Genomic DNA, 23,180 nt, shown 5'->3' on the forward strand with positions numbered 1-23,180 from the left:
CAGAATATGGTCGTTTTATTCAGCGTCACAATTAAAATACGGCTTATTTTTATGTTTCACTTCTAAAATGAATTCAATTCATCGACATCATGAAAATGAAGTCAATTCTTGCGCTGTCGCAAGCATATGATAGACGTAGAAAATATTAAATAGGGATTTGAAAATAATTATATTAGCGTTTACTGAGTGCTATTTAAAACTAAATCAATTCATATAACATCACAGTCGTATGACAAACATAACTGCGCATGAGCCTATGTCTAATTTAGAAATACTTCTTAAATTATAGTTAAAAGGAAGTCAAGTCATGTGCGTCGCAACTAAAATTAAGACAATTCATATGTTTCATGGCCGAAATGAAGTTATTTCATGAGCATAATATCTGAATGAAGACAATTCATGTGATGTTGCTGGCACATTACACAGGCGAATGAACCTAATGTATAATTACACATACTTTTATTTTCTGTTGAAGTACCAAGTAGTTCTTTTTGTATGATATGTAGAGAGTTCAAAAATTGACATATATCACGTGAAAATTGATTGATCCCTGAAAAGATTTTATATAATTTATTTTTGATTCTGTTGATACCCTTCTACTTTTTATGCATGTCTTTTGATCTTTTGAAATGAATAACTCTGATCATATTAAATTTAGAATAATTTTCATCTACTCCTCAATGGCATGCCTCATTGCCTTTAGAAATTTCCTAACTAAAACTGAGACTTAAAGAAATCGTTAATAACACCATACTATTTTGTTATATTTCGGCTCAGTAAGTACATAATATTCCAGATTTTAATTAAAACATATCTGATTCCTAAAACTCTTGCGCTGTTAAAATATTCTTTTAGGAATTTCTTATAAGTCTTTCTTGAAACAATTTCTATGTTATTTAAAATTAACGTTATTTAAAATAGTTAAAAAATAAGCAATAACATTACATTTTATGCAATTTGGTGTCTGATGAATAATTTTATTTTTGTTAAAATCTTATAAAATCCATCTGGACAAAAGTGCTACAGTCGGGGTTGCTTTTAACAATCAGACATTGAGAAAAATGTACTTTCAAAACATAAATAGGAAAATGTATTATATTCATTGGCATTTCAGTAACACGGTATATGTACTGAATGTAAATAAGATTGTCATCAATCATATAATTAAATTATATAATTAATTCATTGTGCAAAACATTTATGCCAAAATATCCCTTTAATTGAAATCATCTCATTAATATGAACAGATGGTGATATTAATCTTCCCTTGATGTCAAGTGTCCAGTGACAAAAAAATGAAATTAGATTGGCGATTTAGCATCCATAGGTGATATTGAAGGATACCAATTAGTAGATTTTAATCAAACAGAATTTAAATTTATGATTTTTTTTCAATGTGTATGCTGATGTTACCTTATAAAATGACGCAATACTACTTTATTTTCTATCTTGCAAGATGTAGGATATATTTAACTCAATATAGCATTTGATGTGTGTGAAGTCATTAAAACTAAGTTTATTAAAACACATGTTGCTATTGCATCTATGCTGACAAAATTAGGCGAATTTATTCCAAAGAATCAAGTATTACAATTGAATTTGGGAATTTATTCATGATTTAGCGAATGGCTGCATTAGTACTATAATGCAAGTAAATAATTATCTCTCTTATGGAATCTCATTTTAATCTTTTAATTATCTTTTTCTTTTTATAATTTATTATTTACTTCAATCAAAAAATGTACCGATATATCCCGAAGATATCACAAAAGAAACTAGATACCTCGATTTTGATGAGAAAAAGTCTAATCAAGGCTAATAGTTTATTTTATTGATGTTTCTTTAAAGTCCTGCATCAGTCTTCTAATGGAACAAATAATTTTACTCTGCACGTGGAAGGAAGAGAATTTTTCGGTCTTTTAGATGGTTCAGTGGCATCAATAATGGGATGTAATTGTTTAAAATAAGAACGATTCACACGGAAATAGTGGCTTTATTTCCTTATTCTTGTACATCCTAAAGCAGGAAAACCAATAAATTCAACGGAAAAACTGTGTCTTCATGGATGTATTTTCGAATGAAAAGAATCGCTCTATCTAATCATCAAATCTAAAATAAAATGCGTCATAATTTTCCACAGTAATCTTAAAATAAGAAGGGAAGAAACTGCAATTTTACTTAATGACAATTGAATCTTTTTCTTTTTTTTAGAAATATCAGTATGACAAAAAAAATCGAAATTTAGTTTATATTTATTACTTTTTTTATAAGAAGCAAATAAAGGAAAAGTTTTACAGTAGACAAAAAATTCCAATTCGAGATTTCAACGAATCTCCACGTTTTAGACCTTTTTGTGTTAGATAAATACATTTTTAGAATTATGTCGCTCCGTTTGTCTATCAACAAACATTTAAATGAAAAATGCTCATCCGAGATAAATGATATTGCTGTGGGTTTTATGCCAAATTTATAAATTATCAAATTTTGAATGAAATTTATGCAGCCTATTTTTTTGTTCCATTATAAGTGATCGACATAACTGCAAATTGTAAAGAGCAAGATACATAAAAGCGGATTTAACATTTAAAAGGCACAAGATTTTGTACTATATCAGTCAAAAGATTGATCTGGATTTTACATGTATATAAAAGTGATAATGAAAAACTCAACAACTTGAATAAATTGCATTTGTAGACACTTTTAAAACCTAAATTTTTAGATAATTTTAAATTAAATCTGTTAACTGTTTGATTGCATTTCATCTACGCTTTTGTATGCATGGAAAGTCCATAATTCGAAACTACAACGACTTAGTTACATTGAATTTTGTATACAATTTTGTTATTAAAATTGTAGTTCTGTGACAAATTTTGGTCTCAGTCGGAAGAAAAAAAAACTATGTCAAAAATGCCTACTGGTCTTTCTTCAATATATTGCTGATCAAGACACTGAAAATAAACATCTGATTGCTCATGGTACTTAAGGCTTTGTCCGAGGTCCTCTTCTTTTATACGATGGAAGAACTCCAGGGGGGAGGGAGCACCTCGAAATAAGGATGAGATGGTGTTTGGATCTCGCCACCCAGGAGGGTACACAAAGAGGTAGGGGATCTGACTCCTTCCATCGATGACGGGTCGTACTTGATTAGGGGAAGGTTGTACCGTAGCCGGTGATGACCCTTAGGACTAAATCACAATTCCTGCCAGTGTTGCTGTTGCGGCTGTCCGGTCATTTAGTTGTACGATTTAAATCCGTGTGCCTTCGTGGCGGGTCGAAGAGTCAGATGTATGACTTTATACGATGGGAGAGGGTTATAATAAAAGTTAGCAGCATGCGAGTAAGTTAACTCACTTGGATACCTGCAGCTGATTGATAAATGATCCGCTTAATGTAGAGACAAACAAACAAACAAAAGGTTTTTCATTCACAATTTTCGTCTTTGAAATATTCATTTACAGCAAAATCACCACAATCTATATCATTTTCAGTGTTCCTGCGGAAAAAATTTATAACAGAAGTATTTGTGGGATTTATAAATTGATGACTGAAAGACTTAACGCTGCTCGAAATGCAATTTCCTCAGAAAATATTTTTACCAATAAAAAAAACTGATGGTTTTATTAATTAGAGAAAACTTCATTAAAACCTTTCTTATACTTCAGAATCTTTTAACAAACATTTGACTATTTATCGCATTTGAAATTTTAAATAAATAGAAAATCGCAGCGCGGCCACACAAATTATCCGACATCTTATAAGAATCGGAAATTTATATCATCTAAATTAATTAATTAATTTTCGGCCTAAGACTTTATTTCTGTAAACTGAATTCTGGCAAACAATCTCAATCGACGGGTCTCAAATATCATTTTCATTTCTGTGACAGTTACCAGCTGATATGGCCTGGTTGGCAATTCTACGATTAAAGCATCTTAACGTGCGTGGCACGTCTTTCCATTGCAAGTGGTAAAATGACAGCTATTTGCCCACGTACTTATAGTATTTCCCATTGGAACTGACTAGACCATAAACAAAGCTATCGTTTAAACAATATTTATATATTTAAACTTTTAAAGATTTCTATATTTCTAAAATTATGCAATGCTATAAGTATTTGTACTTTTCACAAGCAAGAGTAATTGAATAAAAGATATTTTGACGTTATGCTGTCTTTTAAATAGCACCAAAGAACGGAAATCCAAGTAAGCAACATGAGCTTATAAACGCATATGTAAATCATTGATTCTCAAATGGCTGCTCGGGTACGGTCTCGGTTTCGAAATCGGTATTCCCTGGGTAAGAGACACGATTTCGCTGAAGAACCGCTATGTAACTAAAGGGTTGGGAGCCAAATGCCCTCTCGCTAACATTGTGCAGACGCCTGGGGGAGGGAGAGGCAAATCAGGGTTTATTCTTATCATCATGCCACAATTGAAATTATGACATCCGTCCAAAATTGATTCTTGTGTTGTCTTAACGAGGCATCAATGTAACTAAGCGTAAGCTTGTTTTTAAACATTCTTAATAAATTTGACTTGTTTCTGTCCGATTTTTTTCTTCCTTGAAAAGATGGAATATTATAATCGAGTTTACACTCTCTTCTAATTTTACCAAAGTTTTGAAATTTCACTTCTATGCTTTGATTATAATATAATATTTTAACACTTTCAAAGATTTACTGACCGTTTATATACTTAAGTTTGGATTCCATTATAACGACAATTTAGTAGCGAAATTGAAAAAAATATAATTTAAGATTTTGTATTACAATTAAAACAGAAATAAATTAAAAATTAAAAAGTCGAAGTGAGTGAAATAAAAAAAAAATTCTTATTTAGGGCACAAGCGTTTATAAAATTTATTTTTATCAATTTGCTCCACCAAAGAATGTAATTTTTTATTTCATATTATTTGATTTATTTTTGAATGCAAAGTGAACGAAGTGAAAATGTTGAAATCAGAAAACTAGACTTGAAGATTTTTATGAATATTTCGATTTAAAACTTTCTTGATTTTGACAAAATAATTTTTTAATTATGCTTGTTGTTCGTGAGAACCAAAATCTCAAAAATATAATATGTTAGATGAATGGAACTTGGACCTTGTTACGTCATGGCATACAAGATCACAATTGTTATAGATGGCGCTCTTGCATGCCATGACGTAATGTTATCGTTGATTAAAAATGGATGTATAATAGAAGAAAGTAAGGATGACGTTATAGTTATTAAGGCTTTATTTTGTGCAACCGCTCTCAACGAGTTACAGCATTCGAATGTACAAGATCACAATTGTTATAGGTGGCGCTCTTGCATGCCATGACGTAAGACCTTTACATAAAGCTGTTACAGTTCAGTTATTATTATTATTTGAAATTCATCCAAGTCATCTCTCTTTGCTTATTCATTTTAGTGTCTAAAAATATAGTAATTAAAGAAGTAATTAAATAAAATTTTGCGTGGTTTTTAGCATTGGAATATTGTCAAATTCTGTGCCACATTTATTTATGAGTTGGCTCTCTGTTGGTCTGAGCGTTAGCGAGTGTGCACAATAAACTAGAGGATGTATTATATTTTTATATGAAAAGTGTTAATATTTGTGCTAATTCGTATCTGAATTAAAATCTGTCAAATGTAAAAATGTTTGTATGACAAATTATAGGTCAGTGAAGTAAATGAAAAAAGAACAGTAAATTATGTACTAATAATATTACTATTTTTTTTCTCTGAAATTATAAATTTGTAACATATTATGGACCCAATCTATCATCAAGAAATGATTTTTAAATGTAGGGTCGATAATTCTCTTAAATATACGAGGAAGCTAAATATAAAATTATTCGTCTTGCGTAAGAAGCAAGAAAAGCAGATGGAAGAAAATTCTCCCCCGTTGTGTGAGAAGTGTCTCACTTGTTACTAAAAGCAACCTTTTCTGTGGATAATTTGTTGTTCATAAGCACTCTTTGAAAATACACAGTAATTATAGATGTATGCACATAAAATAATAATTTTGTTGAAGAAAACTTACATGGGCGTGATAGAGAATTTACAAATAATAGTTGTCTGTTCGATTTTTATTGAATCAAACTAAATTTTAAATAACATTAAGAAAGCTAATTTTGGAAGTAAGTTGAATGCATAGAATATGAAATAAACATGAGTCCAGTGACATTTTTGTATAAGACCTCTTACTTGACTGCATAAGGTAAATTCGTTTTAAAAGATTCGATAGAGATCAAAGTAATTATCGCTTTGAAACACCACAGCAGGAAACAAAAGTACAATAAAAAGTTATATAATAAATATCAACACTAATTTTATTGACGAAGATGATAAGAATTGACTACCTGGTTACAATTAACATACATTGTCTCAGATATTGGTTTGATTTCACTCTTTAATTCTAAATGACATTAATCCTAAGAGATTGGATATTGTATCCTATAACTGGAAGTTTTAAACCAGATGTGATTTGAAATATATTTCATTTTGCTTATATACGAGGTATATATAAAATTTCATAAGTTTAGAATCCCTTCAGAAAATTTAAATTATCTGTAAAATGCTTTATTTTCTTAAAGCAAATATATATAATATATACTTTTAAATCCAAGAAAAATTTATATGAAAAAAGAATTTTGCTTTGCATTCAGAATTAGTAGTTCTTATATGTTGAAAGGAATTATTAGATGAATAAAAAAGATTAATAATCATTCTAGAATCAGAGAGAACGAAGATTTTTATTAAAAGCTATGCTTTCTAAACTGTTTTGTTGTAATTTATATATAAATGCATGCTGAGCTTTACATATGAAATGAGAAACAGGATATTCATATACAGATTCTTTACAAAACAAATAAATGCATTAAAATTTCAAAAGACATTTTCTAAAATTTAGATGTTATTAATAAAACGTCTATTAAATTTGTGGAGCAATCTTCAGCTTTTTGCAATCCACCACGAATTGACTGCATTATTTTTTCATCAAAAATGAGTTAATGTAGTTTCTGATATATAATAAAATATACACTTCCATTCATATGGAATAAAGAGTTTAATGACATGCAATACATCAAATCAAATTAAAATACTCTCGATTTAACCAAAGATTTTCAAGTTTTTTTTCAATGATTTCATTTTCGTAGCAAACACCCAGATTAAGGACACGTAACATTAAGAGCAAATTATGTGACATGTGTATAACAAATGAATTTTGCTTTCCGTAAGTCCTATTTTTTGCTCATTCCTTTCAGTAGCGAAAGTCAATTAACTCTCTTTCGGAGACTAGAAATCTCATTTTTAACCGAGTCAAATTCCTTATGCTTGTTGGCATAACCAAGTAATTGAGGACAGAAGAATCCTTGGGTGTTGAGTTCCACCCACATTAGGTTAAGTTCATCAGCGCCTACTTCTTGTGAAGTGATGCGACCATCTCGAAAACTACACGAAGCCTGGTGAACGTTAATCGGAGGTCGAAGGGTGATGCCAGAATGTGGTTTAATAATAATACCCGCCTTATGACGACAGAAACCAGTTAAGTAAACGTCCTCAATGAAGAAAACAGGCGTTGCCAAACTAGCTTCAAGAAGTCTGTCTCTAGCAGAGCTTGTGAACACGTAGGCCATACCAGAGCAATAGGGTGGGTAATACTGTCCAGGCAATTCGTTTTGGGAGACCTCATATTTGTGGTAACTTAATGGCAGATCTGTGCGATCTAGCAGTTCTTTGCGAAGAATTTTTCGCATTCTGTTTTCATGGCACATCAGTAATGAGTCGGCATTTCTATAGCCCTCCAAAGCTTTGAGTAAATTCGGTACATGCACCAATATATCATCATCTGTCTTCATCACAAAATCAGCCTTGGAGCAATAGTTCTTTGACCAGTGTAGTCCTGCCACGGACTTCCGACCAAGATTTCGAAACGATTCGGTTAAATTAATTTGGACTAGATCACCATATCGATATCCTTCATGTTCTATCTCTGACTGAACATCATTGTCACCTTTCCCTAGAAGGAATACTATTCTATAGTTGTAAGCATATTGCAACAATTTCAGACCCCAAGTGTTGCGTATGGCCTTTCGCTGAGCGAAATGGTCAGCACTAGAAGCTACGAATATCAGCAACGTCCTTCTGGAGGAATCAAAGTCGTTGCAAATACTTTCAGCACTGATTTCAAATGAAATATCCATAGGTACACGATCATCTCCATCGTGAACAGTTACATTCCCTGGGAGAACGATCCAACCAGGAGGAGATACACGATGACGAGGAGTTGCAAAAATTCCTTGAGACAGTTTTCGTCTCAGAAAGCTGTTGCTTTTCGTGAACGAATAACCTGCCTTGCTGGCAATAGTTCTTTCAGCATCTTCAGGAAAGATATTTTCTTTGTCAACTTTTACATGAGTATTTGAATGCAAAAGATGGAAAGTAAGGGCTGTGGATGCCAGCAGAGTGACCGCATACTTGGCATACCAAAGTCGTCTCATTTCTGAGTCAGACCAAAAGGCAGCATTCGCTAGATTATCCAAAATCCAACAATTCTGAAACGAAAAAAAGACGGATAAATAACCAATATGATAAATATAAAATTACATCTTGGGGTGAAAAAAGTACATATATTTAACTTTTAATAAATAATCTTAAGGCATTGAACAACAATAATAATAATGCTAAAAAGAAATGTAACACTTGTGTAAATTTTATGTTCCTCTGTTATGACAGGCTTTCAAAACATAACACAGCTTTAAAATAAAATATAGAAAAAATATTTTTATTGTAAATATAAGGGCTAAATTAAAAATAAATACATTAGATTTGGTTCAGTCAAGAAATCATTTGTACGGTTATACATTAATATTCTAAAATAAATTTATCATCTATTATATGTAATCTCGAATGGCCAATGTATGATTTTATGAAAATTCAAAACAAAACATGCTGTGTTGTTTGGTAATAATGATTAGCCTTCTAAAAGACATAAACCTGGTAAATAACAGGCCAAGGATTATTTCCATTCTCGCATGGTGGAAAGTTGCTACTGATTAAAATCCTACAACATCGTCTTCAGAGTTTAAATAATTTGTGCAAGCCTACCGACTCCTATAACATATGGCTAAAAATGAATATGAGAGTAATGAACGTTTCAGTAAGAAAGACTTTTGCTAAATTCAACAGAGTTATTTCTTCTTCATTTATCCAACTCTAGAAAAGATTATTCCTTTAAATGTGGATTACATAAAAAACGTTTCTCTGGCTTTTTTTTTTTTACTTGCGTATTCCCTGATTTATCATATCTACCTCATGTGTCCCGATTTCACCCCGTTATGAATAATTATTAACATCTATTCGCAGGTACAGTAATAAAACTTTAGTACAGTGATTTTTTTATGTTTGACCAGTATGCAAAAATGGTATATACTGGTAATTATACTTATATATCGAAAGAGTTCGGGATATGAAATATAATTGAATTGGAAATGCCAGTTTATTATAACAGCTTTATAACTTTACTTTTTATGTTCAAACTACCAGTCAATATCCACCGTTACATACCTCTTCTGTGTATCTCTGAGAGCATTTCATATGTCCCCGGGATTATGTGTACCACAGTTTGAGAATCGCTGATATAGAGCAATAGTGAGATTCACGAAAATTCCTACAATTCCTTCTTCATTTTATGAATTCTTGAACACTTGTCAGTAAATATGATTAAAAAAATCATTAGCGTCTCTCTTCATTAGCTGTCTAATATGTATTTTGATTCAATTTCATTTTATTTCTCTTATTACTGAATCATTAACTTTCTAACTTTACTTTTTATGTTCAAACTACCTGTTAATATCCGCCATTACATAACCTCTTCTGTGTATCTCTGAGAGCATTTCATATGTCCCCAGGATTATGTGTACCACAGTTTGAGAATCGCTGATACAGAGCAATAGTGAGATTCACGAAAGTTCTTATAATTCCTTTTTTTTATGAATTCTTGAACTCTTGTCAGTAAATATGATAAAAAAATCATTATCATCTCTCTTCATTAGCATTTGCATAATATGTATTTTAATTGAATTTCATTTTATTTCTCTTATTATTGAATCATAATCTTATTTGTTTCCCAGTTTTTAGATTGCAAAAATTTTATACATCAACTGAAGTAAATAAGATCGGCAAAATTTAGGCCTCATTTTATCACTTCTACTATTTCGATTTGAATATAAAGAAAAGTTTATAGCGTCTTATTCTTCATCTCCGAACCCAAATCTTTTAATTTCTTAACTTTGAAGCAATAAAAATTGTAATGACTTTCATGGCACCAACATACGTTTTCATTTTAAAACAAGAAATATTCTAATTCTTTTATCAACAGCTATAGTAAATTTTATGTTAGGTCCAAACAAAATACATCATAATAAAAATACTCTACAGTGCATAACCAAAAGCGAAACATCATTTACGAAAAAACTGATACTAATAAAAATTAAATTAGGCTTGGAGACTTTATCAACCATAATCTTCAGGAAGGGATATGAACAAGAGATTTTTTTGTGATTGGTCATCGATATATTAATGAATATTTAATACATCGATGAATGAATGTAGAATTTAATGAATATATCGATATTGTCATTCATATTAGTGAGAATAATATTTTTGTGTAAAAATAAAGTAGTTTTCAAGCAAATAATATTTTCACTTTTTGAATGAATGCGCAATTTTAGAAGGCCACATAAATAAAACAAAACTATATATCAAAACAGCTGTTTAATCCAAGTGCAAAAGTTCCAAGGTTTTCTTATTCATACTTAGAATGCATAATTAGGAACAAAGGTCTTTCATTTAGAAATAAGGCGTTAAAAAAGTTGAAAGGATTCTGTCATCTGATAATAAATGAATCGTTTACAGCATAATAAGTGTCTAATTTCAGTACTTTCACTGTCAGATTTTTAAATACAATGAATTACCTTCATTCTTAACACACTTAATTCTCTTTAAGTTCATATGTACTTAATTAAGTAATTTAACATTTTTCTATCAAAAGTTGATATAAGTTAATGAATGCTGAACTACATAAAAAAATTGAATTAAGTAAATGAATGTTCAAGTATTGCGATAATTAACTCACATATTAAGACAGAACAGACAAAAGAAGTCATAAACTTTGCTTTCTTATATGTGTAATAACTTTTGAACAAACGCTGTTTATTGCTCTAACGTAAATGAAAACTATATTTTTATTTGGCAATTCATGACATTTACTTTTTAAACAAACAAAAAATCAATCAGTAAGCTCCAAATCCTTTTAATACTGTAAATAATTATATTTATGCAATTAAAAACTAAATTTTATTGTAATAGTATGTTATAGAAGAAATACATAAATTTTAAATAATCACAGTGAGAAATTAAAAATGCAGACAAACACAAGAAAAAAAAATTTCATACGTAATAAATATTTCAGTATAAAAGTACAAATCAAAAACATCAATACAAAAAAAAATCATATTCAGTTTGAATGATAAAATTTTTTATATATCTTTATTGTAAGTGCTTTATAAGGAAAATTAATAGAAATTGAAATAGAACTATAAAAAACATTTTAAATTAGTTAAAATCTTCATAAATTGCCTTCTTTGCTCAATAACATTTTCAAATTATTTTCTTTATCGTTTCAAATGCTTATTTAATCTCGCATATGTTAAATGATCTTTTCTTATGATACAGATTTTAGAAAAAAAAATTATGTATTAAATTTTTTAATATAAACAGAATACGCAATCTATAAGCATAAAAGAGGGCATTATTTAACATTGATTCGACGGAAAAATTTTTGAGCCTTCGGCTACTTCAGAAAAAACATATATTTATAAAAATTAGAAATTTGAAAAAACGCCGGAAATTTATTATACTTTATAACTATATTTATTTACATTTTAATTCCCTTGAAACTTAGGAAAAAATTGTTAATTGTCTAAAATTATATTATTTATTTTATTATAAATTGTAAATTATAATTAAAATGCCTTTACTTAATCATTCCAGATTAATTGCAATTATTTTAACCAATAATCATGCAAGTAATAATTTTATGACGAAAACGATAACAAACATCACTAAATTTCAATGGTAATATCAAAATAATATCACAAAATAAGTGTAAAATGATATGCTGTAAACATAATTAAATCTATTATAATAATTCTTGGAATGCAAACTCCAAAATCGAGTAACGACAAATTTATATCACGAAAAGAGTGGTGTGCTATATTTTAACCCTTTAAAGGGCCATTTTTTTCTAGTCGTATCATATTAAAATATTTTTAGGCTTGAAATTAGAATAAGAAAAGGGATTCATTTAGCTTATTAGATAAATTTAATTTGATTAATTAATTAATTTGGTTAATTAATAATTAAGTCACAAGTCAAGACACGTCATTTTGTCTGAGTTAAAGAACTGAAGCATCTAAGTTTCTGTCTTTCTAAAAAAATTTGTCAGAACTTATGCCAACTTACCTAATTTCATACAAATATTGATAAATTTGGTGGGAAGTATATTTCCCACGGCCCTAGAAAGGGTAAAAGTGTAAGCAAATTTATTTGTAGTGCAGAGAATTATTTTTTTGCTAAATCGAAGATGTTCTATACTTTTGAGACATATTTCTGTCCATTATTTGCTATAGTTTTTGTTGTTATTTTTCAATAAAATTTTGGGCATGTTTCTTGTAATAGTATTTTGAATATAGTATTTGGAGTGCCACGCATGCACAATTATATAAACGAGGGATCACAGGAGGAATTATTTGAAGTGAGCGAAGTGTAAAGTGTCATCACAAACATATTCATTCGCCAGAAAAATAAATCCCTTCCAATTGATAAAATTGTGATAAAATTGTTAATTTCTCTATTGATGATAAAATTGTTAAATTTCAAAGCTAAGTCATTAATAACAATAAGAATAATTTTAAACAATAGATTATAAGAATTTTACTGCCACCTGACATTACTTCCAAAACCCTAGTCTTTTTTATTAAAAGAAATTTCGTTGTTGATGACATAACATGCACCGTTAACAAAAATTTCTAGTAATTAATTTTTATACCTTTATTATTTTATGGTATCATAGTGTAGATCTTTTTTCGTTCCCACATAATATTGTGTAAGGATATAGCTAAACAATCAGTTTGAAAATTTGCAGTGAATATTATTTATTTTTCCATTCGTATGCATTATCACATTAAGGCTTTTATCTTCATAGAGTAATTTCACTATGTAAGGGAATAACTATGAATTCTCAATGCAAATAACCATTAAATGCTATTTGTGCTTTCTTAAATATGCATCGCCGCTTTCATAAAAAGAAGAAAGGAAAATAGTTCCCTTGGGAAAAATAAACTTTTTCTTTAAAAAAATGAAATGAAATCTTATTTTTTTTTACAGAAAATTGTGATTAGCTTTCCTTGAAAATGGTGAATCTTATGATTTGAAGCAATCATGAAGCTTAGTCTATATTCCTCATAATAATAGCATAATAAGCGCTTCGAATTGAAATACGCATATTATGCTATAGCGATTTCGTTGAATGTTTTGAGGTCAGTAAAACAATTATTCGATTTGAAGGCCACCTTCCAAGGAAGTAATAAATGTTATTGAGCAATATATGTATTTTCTCTGACATTCAATCGCAGATCAAGAAGAAAAACATTAGCATACGCGTTTGAAAATTGAAATCCGGTTAGGTTACACATATTTTTTTATCTGATTAACACATTTTTTAACTCAGTTTAAAAAAAATTTTGCTGAAATTCGATAAAGATGGCATTATATATAATATTCAACATAAACCACTTACAATTCTCCAAAATACAACTGAAAAATTTTACACTTAAAATTAATGTTGCTACTTTTTTAATTAAGTATACCTACAACTGTCATCATTATCGATTATTATTAATAATAATCGCAGTTAGTATTAATAATAGCCGAACAATATGATAAATTAATCAATGACTTATTCTTTTTATTATCAATAATATTCGATAAATCACCTTAACCGCACACACAATATTCTGCAAGGTGATAAAAGTAGTTTTAAACATAAAATTCATTTTTGATAATAAAGACAAATACCCAGGAAAGTAATAATTATATTTTGGGATATTTCTAATCTTACTTTCCCCAGTTATGACCAGCAAATCCATAACTAAAGAACTCATGATAAAGGACAAGAGTGACATCGTTTTTTGGTCAAAGCAACCACTGACCCAAGTAATACCACAGTAAGCAGATTTAATTTAAATGCAATCAGTAGATCATCTTCTTTAAAGACTTTCAGGGTAAATTGAATCAATATGTGACTCACAAAGAGGACGATGTCTTGAAACCATCTCGATCAAGTTATTCAAGTTACATTCTATTTTAAGTCTGTCTGATTTTGTTATAATATGGTTAACTGCACAAGAAAAAAATAGGAAACTTTTCTCCACCGCCATTCTTTGTCAAAGATAAACAAATTTATCTTTTTGGCTAACTCACGGCTTGTTTAATTTAATGTCATGTTGTCGGTATACATTTAGAATTGTGCGATACCGTTTTAATATATACCGCTTACATATTTTGTATCAGGTACGCAAAGGTATCAGGCGGAAAAATAGTACAAATCCATTGCAATAGGTATTTGACGACAGTGTTTGGGCGATTAGTACCGATTGATAATTTTATCGACCTCATTCATTTTTAGTAGGTTAATATTTTATCAATCTGATGCAAAGTAAAAGCTTGTCCATGTATTCGCTATTCTGCCTCTGCGACACGATGAGCATGTGCGATATTTTTCTTCTAAATATTCATATTTCATTCCAAGTATTACTACCCTTTGCCCCAAATTACGGAAGAATCCATGTCTTCCCCTATACTAATTATAACAACGAAACTTTCCATTTCCTTATGCATCCTTCAATCAATGTCAATATTAAAGTAATGGGCATCAAAACTTCGTCACCAATGCCTCTTCCGAAGAGGAGGAGTCTCAATTTTAAATCATGTTCATATCGGTATCAGTTACCACAGTTTTGGCGCCAGTATGAGAATCGATATTTAATGAGAACTCGATTTTATTCCGATAGCAAAAAAATCATTTCTGAATTTTATCGAGTAAAATATGAGATACAATTGAGTATCGGTATCAACTTCTATCTCATACTGCAAAACCATGTATCAACCCAAACCAACATATTTAATTATAATAAAAGTGAACAAGTTCGAAAAAAAGAAAACCGAATTAATATATTCTTGTTTTAAAGTGTCATCTCTTTAACAGAAAAAATTGTGTATATCAGTATATATGCAATATATCTTGTATAATCATGATATAATGATAATACGCTATTTTCTTCTGTTATAGATATACATTTTAAAACTAGAATATATGAACTCGTTTTTCTTTGGACTTACACATTTTTAGAAATTTACCGATAAAATAATATTGGAAAGGTTTGTAGTAAAAAGGAAATGGTGAGCCTTCTCTCACATCTTTATTTATTTAAAAGTTGCCTTTCCAAAAGAAGGAGAAAGAAGTTTTACCACCTTACGTAAAAGCTTTAATGACCATATCATCAAAAAACAAAAGTAAAAAATCTTATCAATATAATTCAATAAATTTAATGAATCGTTAATTGGGTTTACTGTTAAAACAAGAAGCATATCATATCCCTTATCAACATAATCGTTTAAAGTTGATTCGGAATGAAAACATACGTTCAACATAAATGCTATAATACTTAAAATTCTGGTCCATTTACATTTTCATATATTTTAAAAAAGAAACAAAATTCGAAATAATAAATTAAATTGGAATATATATTAGCTCTTCCAAGGTATTCAAGTAATTTTAATAGTAAAATAAGCTCAGGAACGAGTATACAAAAATAATATGAAATATAATTAGAGACCAATCACTTATTAATGAATGTGAAATTAAAAAAATGAAATGTGGAGGAATTTCATCAAAACATTAAATGATTTCCCAAGGGCACTTTTAATATGCATTACGCTCGTGATAGAATTATTAAAAAAATAATTATCATCAAATTTCTTTGGCAGAATCGATGTTGATAAATTTAGGGATTGCTTTTCTAGTTATCAGTTGCGTTTAATAGAATCTTTTATTAAATTTTGATAATAAACTATCATTTGTATTTTGAACCTTATAAACACATTAAATATAATATTTTATATTTATTAAGCAGAAAAAAAAACAATCCAACATGATATAAAGGTTACAGAAACAGCAAAAATAATTTTAGAAAAATAATTGAACATGAAACATCTGCTTATTAACCTAGTTAAATTATTTTATATATCATTTTTTTGTGAAAGTTATTATATGAACATATACGGATTTCTTTTATCAAATTAATAATTACCGTTCAAAGTACCAAAAAATATTTTTTAAGTCTACAAAAATCCACTAAATCATTCAATAAAATTTATAAACTACATATCATTTTTAATATTAAATATTATTCATTAGCAAATTAATTATGATTTTATATTGAAAGAATAATTGTAAGTCCTTTTTCATTATTAAAAAATCATGATTTTTAATACCCCTAAAATTTTATAATTTTTGAATTCCTTTAACCTTATGTGAAACATGTATTTTCTTTGAAATATTCTAAACTATAAACACTTAAAAAATATTAATGCATTAAAACTGGTATTTCCATTTAATCCAATGCTCCAACATACATCTATAATGTGTGTGCGCCACTGCGAATACTTGCTGAAAAGATGTTTATACAAATATCACTTAAAGCCAGCGGGAGTAGTCTGCTTGAAACTCTTTAGAATACTCTCTATAAGGGTCAAAACCTCTTCCCTCCGCATACAATTGTAAACCTTGGGTAATGCTATTAATGCCTTGCATGGCATTGGTGAGTAATATTTAGGAAATACAGGTGGTTATCAGCGTAAATCTAATATTTTTACTGAATCTATCTGAATACACATTTTGGCGCCTTTTCCCCAACTGACTGAAACCAAAATTTGATATGGAACTACAGCTATAGTCACGAGATCACATACCGAATTTCATTGATTTAAATCATTGTCTTTAAACGCATGATAATTCACAAACCGAAAGACAATCAACTTGTTAACAAATTTGGCTTTAAATATGATAAAAATCTTCATTTTTATATACTAAATCTGCATACTAATTTTTCTGAATACTAAATCTGTGCACTAGCTCTTTATGTTTTACAGATATCGAGATCACTTGTACTTGAACAGCCAAACCTACTCTGAATGGATTTCGTTCAAAATTTTATACAAATCTACGAATTTGAACTAAAGATCACATACCAAATTTGAACTAAACATCGCATACCAAATTTGAACTAAAGATCACATACCACATCACTTGTAATTCAACAGCCAATCCTACTCTGAATGGACTACGTTCAAAATTTTATACAAATCTACAAATTTGAACTAAAGACCACATACAAAATTTGAACTATAGACCACATAAAAATTTGAACTATAGACCACATATAAAATTTGAACTATAGACCACATACAAAATTTGAACTATAGACCACATACCACATCATTTGTACTTGAACAGTCAAACCTACTCTGAATGGACTTCGTTCAAAATTTTATACAAATTTACAGATTTGAACTAAATACCATATACCAAATTTTATCCATCAAGCTGAAATCATTTGAGATGTTGAGTGCACAGAAAAAGGATGGATAGACAAACTGACATTATTCTTAAAGTATGTTTTTCGTATTTAGAGATCTGAAACATGGAGATTCATCAAAATCTCAAGTTCGAATTTTTATTTTTCTCTATAATTCGTAAACGAGAAATTGAAAAGGATTTTGTTTTTATATAATTTAAATACACAATAATTGGAAGGTGTGTTTTTTTGTGTTTTTTTGAAAAAAAGGTTTTGTAAAACTATTTTCAAATCATTATAATTCCATTTGGAGGAAGTGTGGAGCTTATTCCATATTTATATTTGCTGAAAATAATTCAAGATACTGAAAATTGTCATAAGCACTTCACAATCGAATAGTTTTCAAAATGGAATAGTCATTTTGAAGTTACTTCAATTCTCGAGGCATTGAATCTGAATAAAATAGATGCAACTTTGTCTCCGGACTTCAGCAAAATTTGCAGATTTCTATGAAATCTCCAACAAAATCCATTCAGTGAAAATCTGCATGTCCGATTCTCCAAGTATCAGTGAACATAATATCTACAAATTATAAAAATCAAGTTAAATAAAAATTTGAAACAGAATCCATTTAGAGATTGAGCGACTGTCGGTCTACTTCACTGCATGCATATAAATACGATGTTTTCAAAACGTAACAACCTAGGTAATGGGGTTTGGCGCACTGTTTTAGCATTTAAAATGAAAAATTTTGAGTCAAAACTGTGAAAGTATAGACCATCCAGTTGTCCGTAATTTTGCATTTAAATGCAATAACTAGAATTGACATGACATTCACATAAGTCAATAAAATTTAGCACGTGATCTTGAGACAACAATAGCAGTTATATATGAAATGTTCATTTCAAATGGTTCTAAGTCTAATGATCGTTTGCGAAGCCCTAACACGTATGTAGCATTGACACACTTACAATACACACACACAAACACAAATATACACATTTTCTTTTTTTTATTATTAAAAGAGACAGAGATATAAAAAAAGTTACGAGTGAAAAAGTATAATATCACACTTCCCTATGTAGTATGTAAATGATTACATTAATTCAGAAAGTTAAAACATAATATTCAACTACTACGCCGACAAAACAGCCTCTTAATTTACCCTGAAACCACACATCCTAAGATGTAAGTGCGAATTATCCTTCCATTTTGCATCAATCATTCATCGATTTTGACGCTGAAGAATCTGTAGCAAAATGAGGTTGCTGCAATTCTGTTTGACACAGTGAGTCGAAAGTGATCTCTAATTTCCCTTACACTCCATCACGTCATCTAGGATGACTTATTAGGGCGGGCAACCTGTTGCTTGGCCACTGGATACTTTCTTCGCTAATCAGTGAAGTCCGGTTGCTAATTAAATGGCATCGCCAGCAGAGCACTTTCCGTCGCCTCATGAACTTCCTTCATGGATATAGGCCAACTGCCTTCAAGGATACAGGTTTTGCACATGGCCAAGGATATATCCGTGACATTTGCTGGTATGTGGGGGTAAAAAAACCAATACCTTATTCTGAGAAGTGTTATCGTTCAGCGACACGTGTCCTCTTAGATTGACAAAGATTTGAATTCTAAATTTGAATTGAGTCAAAGACAGTATTTTCCAAACTGTTTTTTAACATCTGCATATAATATAGTAATAAAATTTTAACACAGGGATATTCTTATTTTTCCTACTTGTGGTGAATATTGATGATTATATATATTTAATAAAAATCGTGTGTGTGTGTGTGCGTGTGGACAAATTTTAGAAGTTGAGTGGCTAAATAGAAGAAACTTTTGAAATTTTTAAACTTAGATTTATTTTACTACGGGAGGTATAATTTACGTAGAAAGAATAAATGGCAAGATATATATCAATCTACATCGCGACACACGAGCAGAAGAGACTAAAATTCTTCCCTTCAGTGGTTTTATCATGAGATTTTTATAGGGATTACTTTGACACGAGTAGATTTAAGATATGGAAATTTAGGTACATTTAAAAGAATGTAAATATTAAGAATTTTAATCCATTCATTCGAAGCGTGAGAAAAGGCTAAGACTTTTTTTTTAAGTGGGAATTGAATTAGGAAACAAAATAGCATTCTTAATGAAGTTCATATTGGCTAAATTAAGATAAAAATTAGAATTTAAATTATATTGAGATATTATATATATATATATATATATATATATATATATATATATATATATATATATATATAAAGGCCCTCCGCATTTAATGGGAACTTATAGGCAACTTTGTGTAAGGATTATTGAAATATATCTGTTACTATTAGGTGTCTGTCCGCTGACTGTTCTATCCTTCTCAATAGCCACTTATACAGGTGAAAACAGAATTTAAAACATTAATATTTTTCTAAATTAAAGTTATTTTGGATTAAATTTAATTCTTTTGGTTTTTCATAATGAAACATAATTTGGCTTGGAAATGTTAATTATTGAAATATTTTGCATTCGTATTTTCTCTCTTGTGTTTAATCTATCCATGTTCACCTTTACACCTTATCCTGATTTCATTTTTCATATCTTTGAAGGATTCATACATCATAATTTGAGGATAAATCTAGTATGTAGGCATAAATCTAGGCACAGTCAAGTTTCCTACATATCCACACATATGCTCTTTCAAATGTTCATTTCTATCATTTTGCACGATTCCTTTACGCCAATTGTCGCTCCCCACTATTCTCATTATGTCTTTATTACCTCATTATTGAAAAATGGGCATTTCTTTGAAATAAAACTCATAATTTTGCAATAATTCATAGTTTGAAATTGTCTTAAAACTTTAATAAATATTTAGAAACAATACGTACATTTAGATTGCAATAATATATGATCATATTATAAAGAAACTTTTACAGGACTATCGTGAGGTCTAGATATCATAGCATTGTCTGCTTTCTTTTATGTATGTGTGTCGTGATATGTTGTACTATCACTAATATACCTTTCTTATAAATCTGAACGGGAAATGAACAGAAAGAATGATTGACATTTCTTTCCAGTTGTTTGAAACGATTGCAAATCATGGGAAAGAACAGAAAGCTACAGATTTCGAGAATCTTTAAAAATTAGGGCAATGAGCATAAGAAATTGACTCTTAAATTAGTGGTGGAACGAAAGAGTTGTTGCTTTTTCACTGTCAGCATCAACATTTAATTTTGTATTCATTTAAACAATTTTTATAAGGTTTTCATTTAGAATATATCGTGGTGGAGAATTATAATCTAATTGTATAATATTATAGATAAAAAATATAAATAGATAAATTGGCATATAAGTTTTACTAAAGTTTTAAAGCTTTGGGTTTTTCAATAATCGTTGCAAATAAAAAAAATAACTATATTCGAAAAATGAATGCACAAGATACAGCGGGCGACGTCTGTAGTGATCAGTAAAACCAAGATATCTTAAAAAGTAATATTATTCTGCAGGAATACAAGAACTCCAGATAAAACTATCCACAAAACACCATTCGTATTATTTATTCGTTTTGATTAGAAAAATATACATAACTGGAAAAAATAATAATTTATTAAAGCTTTCTTTGAAAAGTTATCGAAACTAACATATATTTTAGGAACATTAAGCATTCATTTTATAAACTATTTTTATGAATAGTGGTAACCAAAATATTCAGTAGGCTAATGGACTGAGTATTCTTAAATTCTTTGGTCTTTTGACAGAGATATGCTGCGCTCATATGGTTATTTAACTTTCAGAAATTAGTTTTTCAACGCACGTTCCACGACCTCATCTTTCATACATTCTTTTCGTGTATGCTTCAAAATGTCATTTTTCTGGACTATAGTATACTATTCGGTATCGCTTCTACATCCCAACAATATATTAAGCAAAAACTAAACAAATTTCAACATAACACAAACTTCTGCTGACTTAGTCAGGAAGTAGGCAATACACTTTCAACAGATCTCATTTTTCTTTCATGCTCAAAATGAAACGTTTGCTCTTCGTGAAACTGACAATGTTCTTTGGTAACGGCGTCTAGCTTACAGAATGAAAAAAGTCAGAACACTCAGAAAATAGAGGAAGGATTTTGGTTCAAAGAATGTAACGATCTAGAGAAAATCAGGAGGCGGAGGGACTTTGATCCTACCACCTGCTTTAGTCTTTCTTGTCCAACCATCGAAATTGATCACTACAAAGAATTTTTTATCACTAGAATCTTAGGAGTTTGAGCATATTTAGATACGAGAGATATGTTCAAGTTCATCAGTACTACTATAATACTCTAAAAGGTGTAAGCGCCTTCTATAATTCTTTAAAAATAATAGAATTATCTATAAACTTATTCTATCTTCTTCTAAATAGAAATATCAGTAAACAGTTAAGCTTAGCAGCTCTGAAATGCCAAATGTAACGTCAAGAAACCAGTTAGTTTCACAAAATGAAATATTGATTATAAAGAAATGAGCGCATAACATTCTCCGAAGAATTAGTAAAAGTTCAACTCCAAAATCACCTTAACTACCGAGGTCATCAAGATGCTAGATTTGTTTGGTTATTCACTCGAGTCTATTGTAATTTGAATCTCAAAGAGAAAATAATTGATTTTGATTCTCCGTGAACTTCTACCTGCGTATCAGTTTGCATAGTTTTATTCTTCCATAAAATATCCAGCCTTTCGAAAATACTTTCCCGATGTTGTTATTGGGCATCTACTCGAGTAGCGTGAATTCCTTTAGATGGAAAAAGAAGATTTCAACGATACTTTAACAAAAATAAATCCTTACCTCACGAAGTAACGTCCAGAATTGGGTTGTGATTAGCATAACTATCAGGAAACCTGTTAATAATGATAAAAAAATAAGTGATTTCTCAACGTACCCTTTGCTCTTTTGTAATTCCAGTTCAAAAAATATTCCTATCTTTTTTTATCTAAATTATTCTTTTGCTGAATCCCACATTTAAGAAGAGATCAGCAAAGTTTTAAAAATATGTTTTCAGCATTTTTATTGAAGAAATTAATGGCTGCTAACAATTTATAGTCTTATTTTAAATTTGCTAACTGGATGTAACATATGTAAAAACACTAATAGTTCTAATTAGCTTTTTTCAAACATCAAAGTATAATTCTAATTAACAATCGCTTTAATACAAATCTGTTTTTTGAAAATAAATGATAAAAACATTATTTTGCAAGTTACAGGAAGTCAAAATATATTAATTTTTTATAAAATAAAAGAAACGTACAAAATCGAAGATGCTACACAATTTCGTAATAAAACTTTTTTCCCCCATATCTTGTACTGTGTTCGAAATAGGAAGGCTAATTCCGTTGTTTTCCTCCAGGTGGTGCTATAATCGATCTCAAGCTACAAAACATGATCCCTTTACTATACCTAGACACCAAATTTGTGACAATAGCTGTCGCAATTCTAAAGTCAATGTGGGGTAGAAGTAT

General features: G+C 29.6%; 1 protein-coding gene across 1 annotated transcript in view; it reads right to left on the reverse strand.

The window, feature by feature from the left end:
* Positions 1-6,290: 6,290 nt before the first annotated feature.
* LOC129981862 (beta-1,3-galactosyltransferase 5-like) overlaps positions 6,291-23,180 on the reverse strand; it is a 35,568-nt gene continuing 18,678 nt past the window's right edge. Inside the window, exon 2 of the mRNA XM_056092896.1 lies at positions 6,291-8,542. Within this exon, the coding sequence (XP_055948871.1) occupies positions 7,262-8,488 (1,227 nt within the window). The 5' untranslated portion in view covers positions 8,489-8,542 and the 3' untranslated portion in view covers positions 6,291-7,261. The remainder of the gene's footprint in view (positions 8,543-23,180) is intronic.

The sequence above is a fragment of the Argiope bruennichi genome, chromosome 8 (assembly GCF_947563725.1).
Source record: "Argiope bruennichi chromosome 8, qqArgBrue1.1, whole genome shotgun sequence".
Classification (NCBI taxonomy): Eukaryota; Metazoa; Arthropoda; class Arachnida; order Araneae; family Araneidae; genus Argiope; species Argiope bruennichi.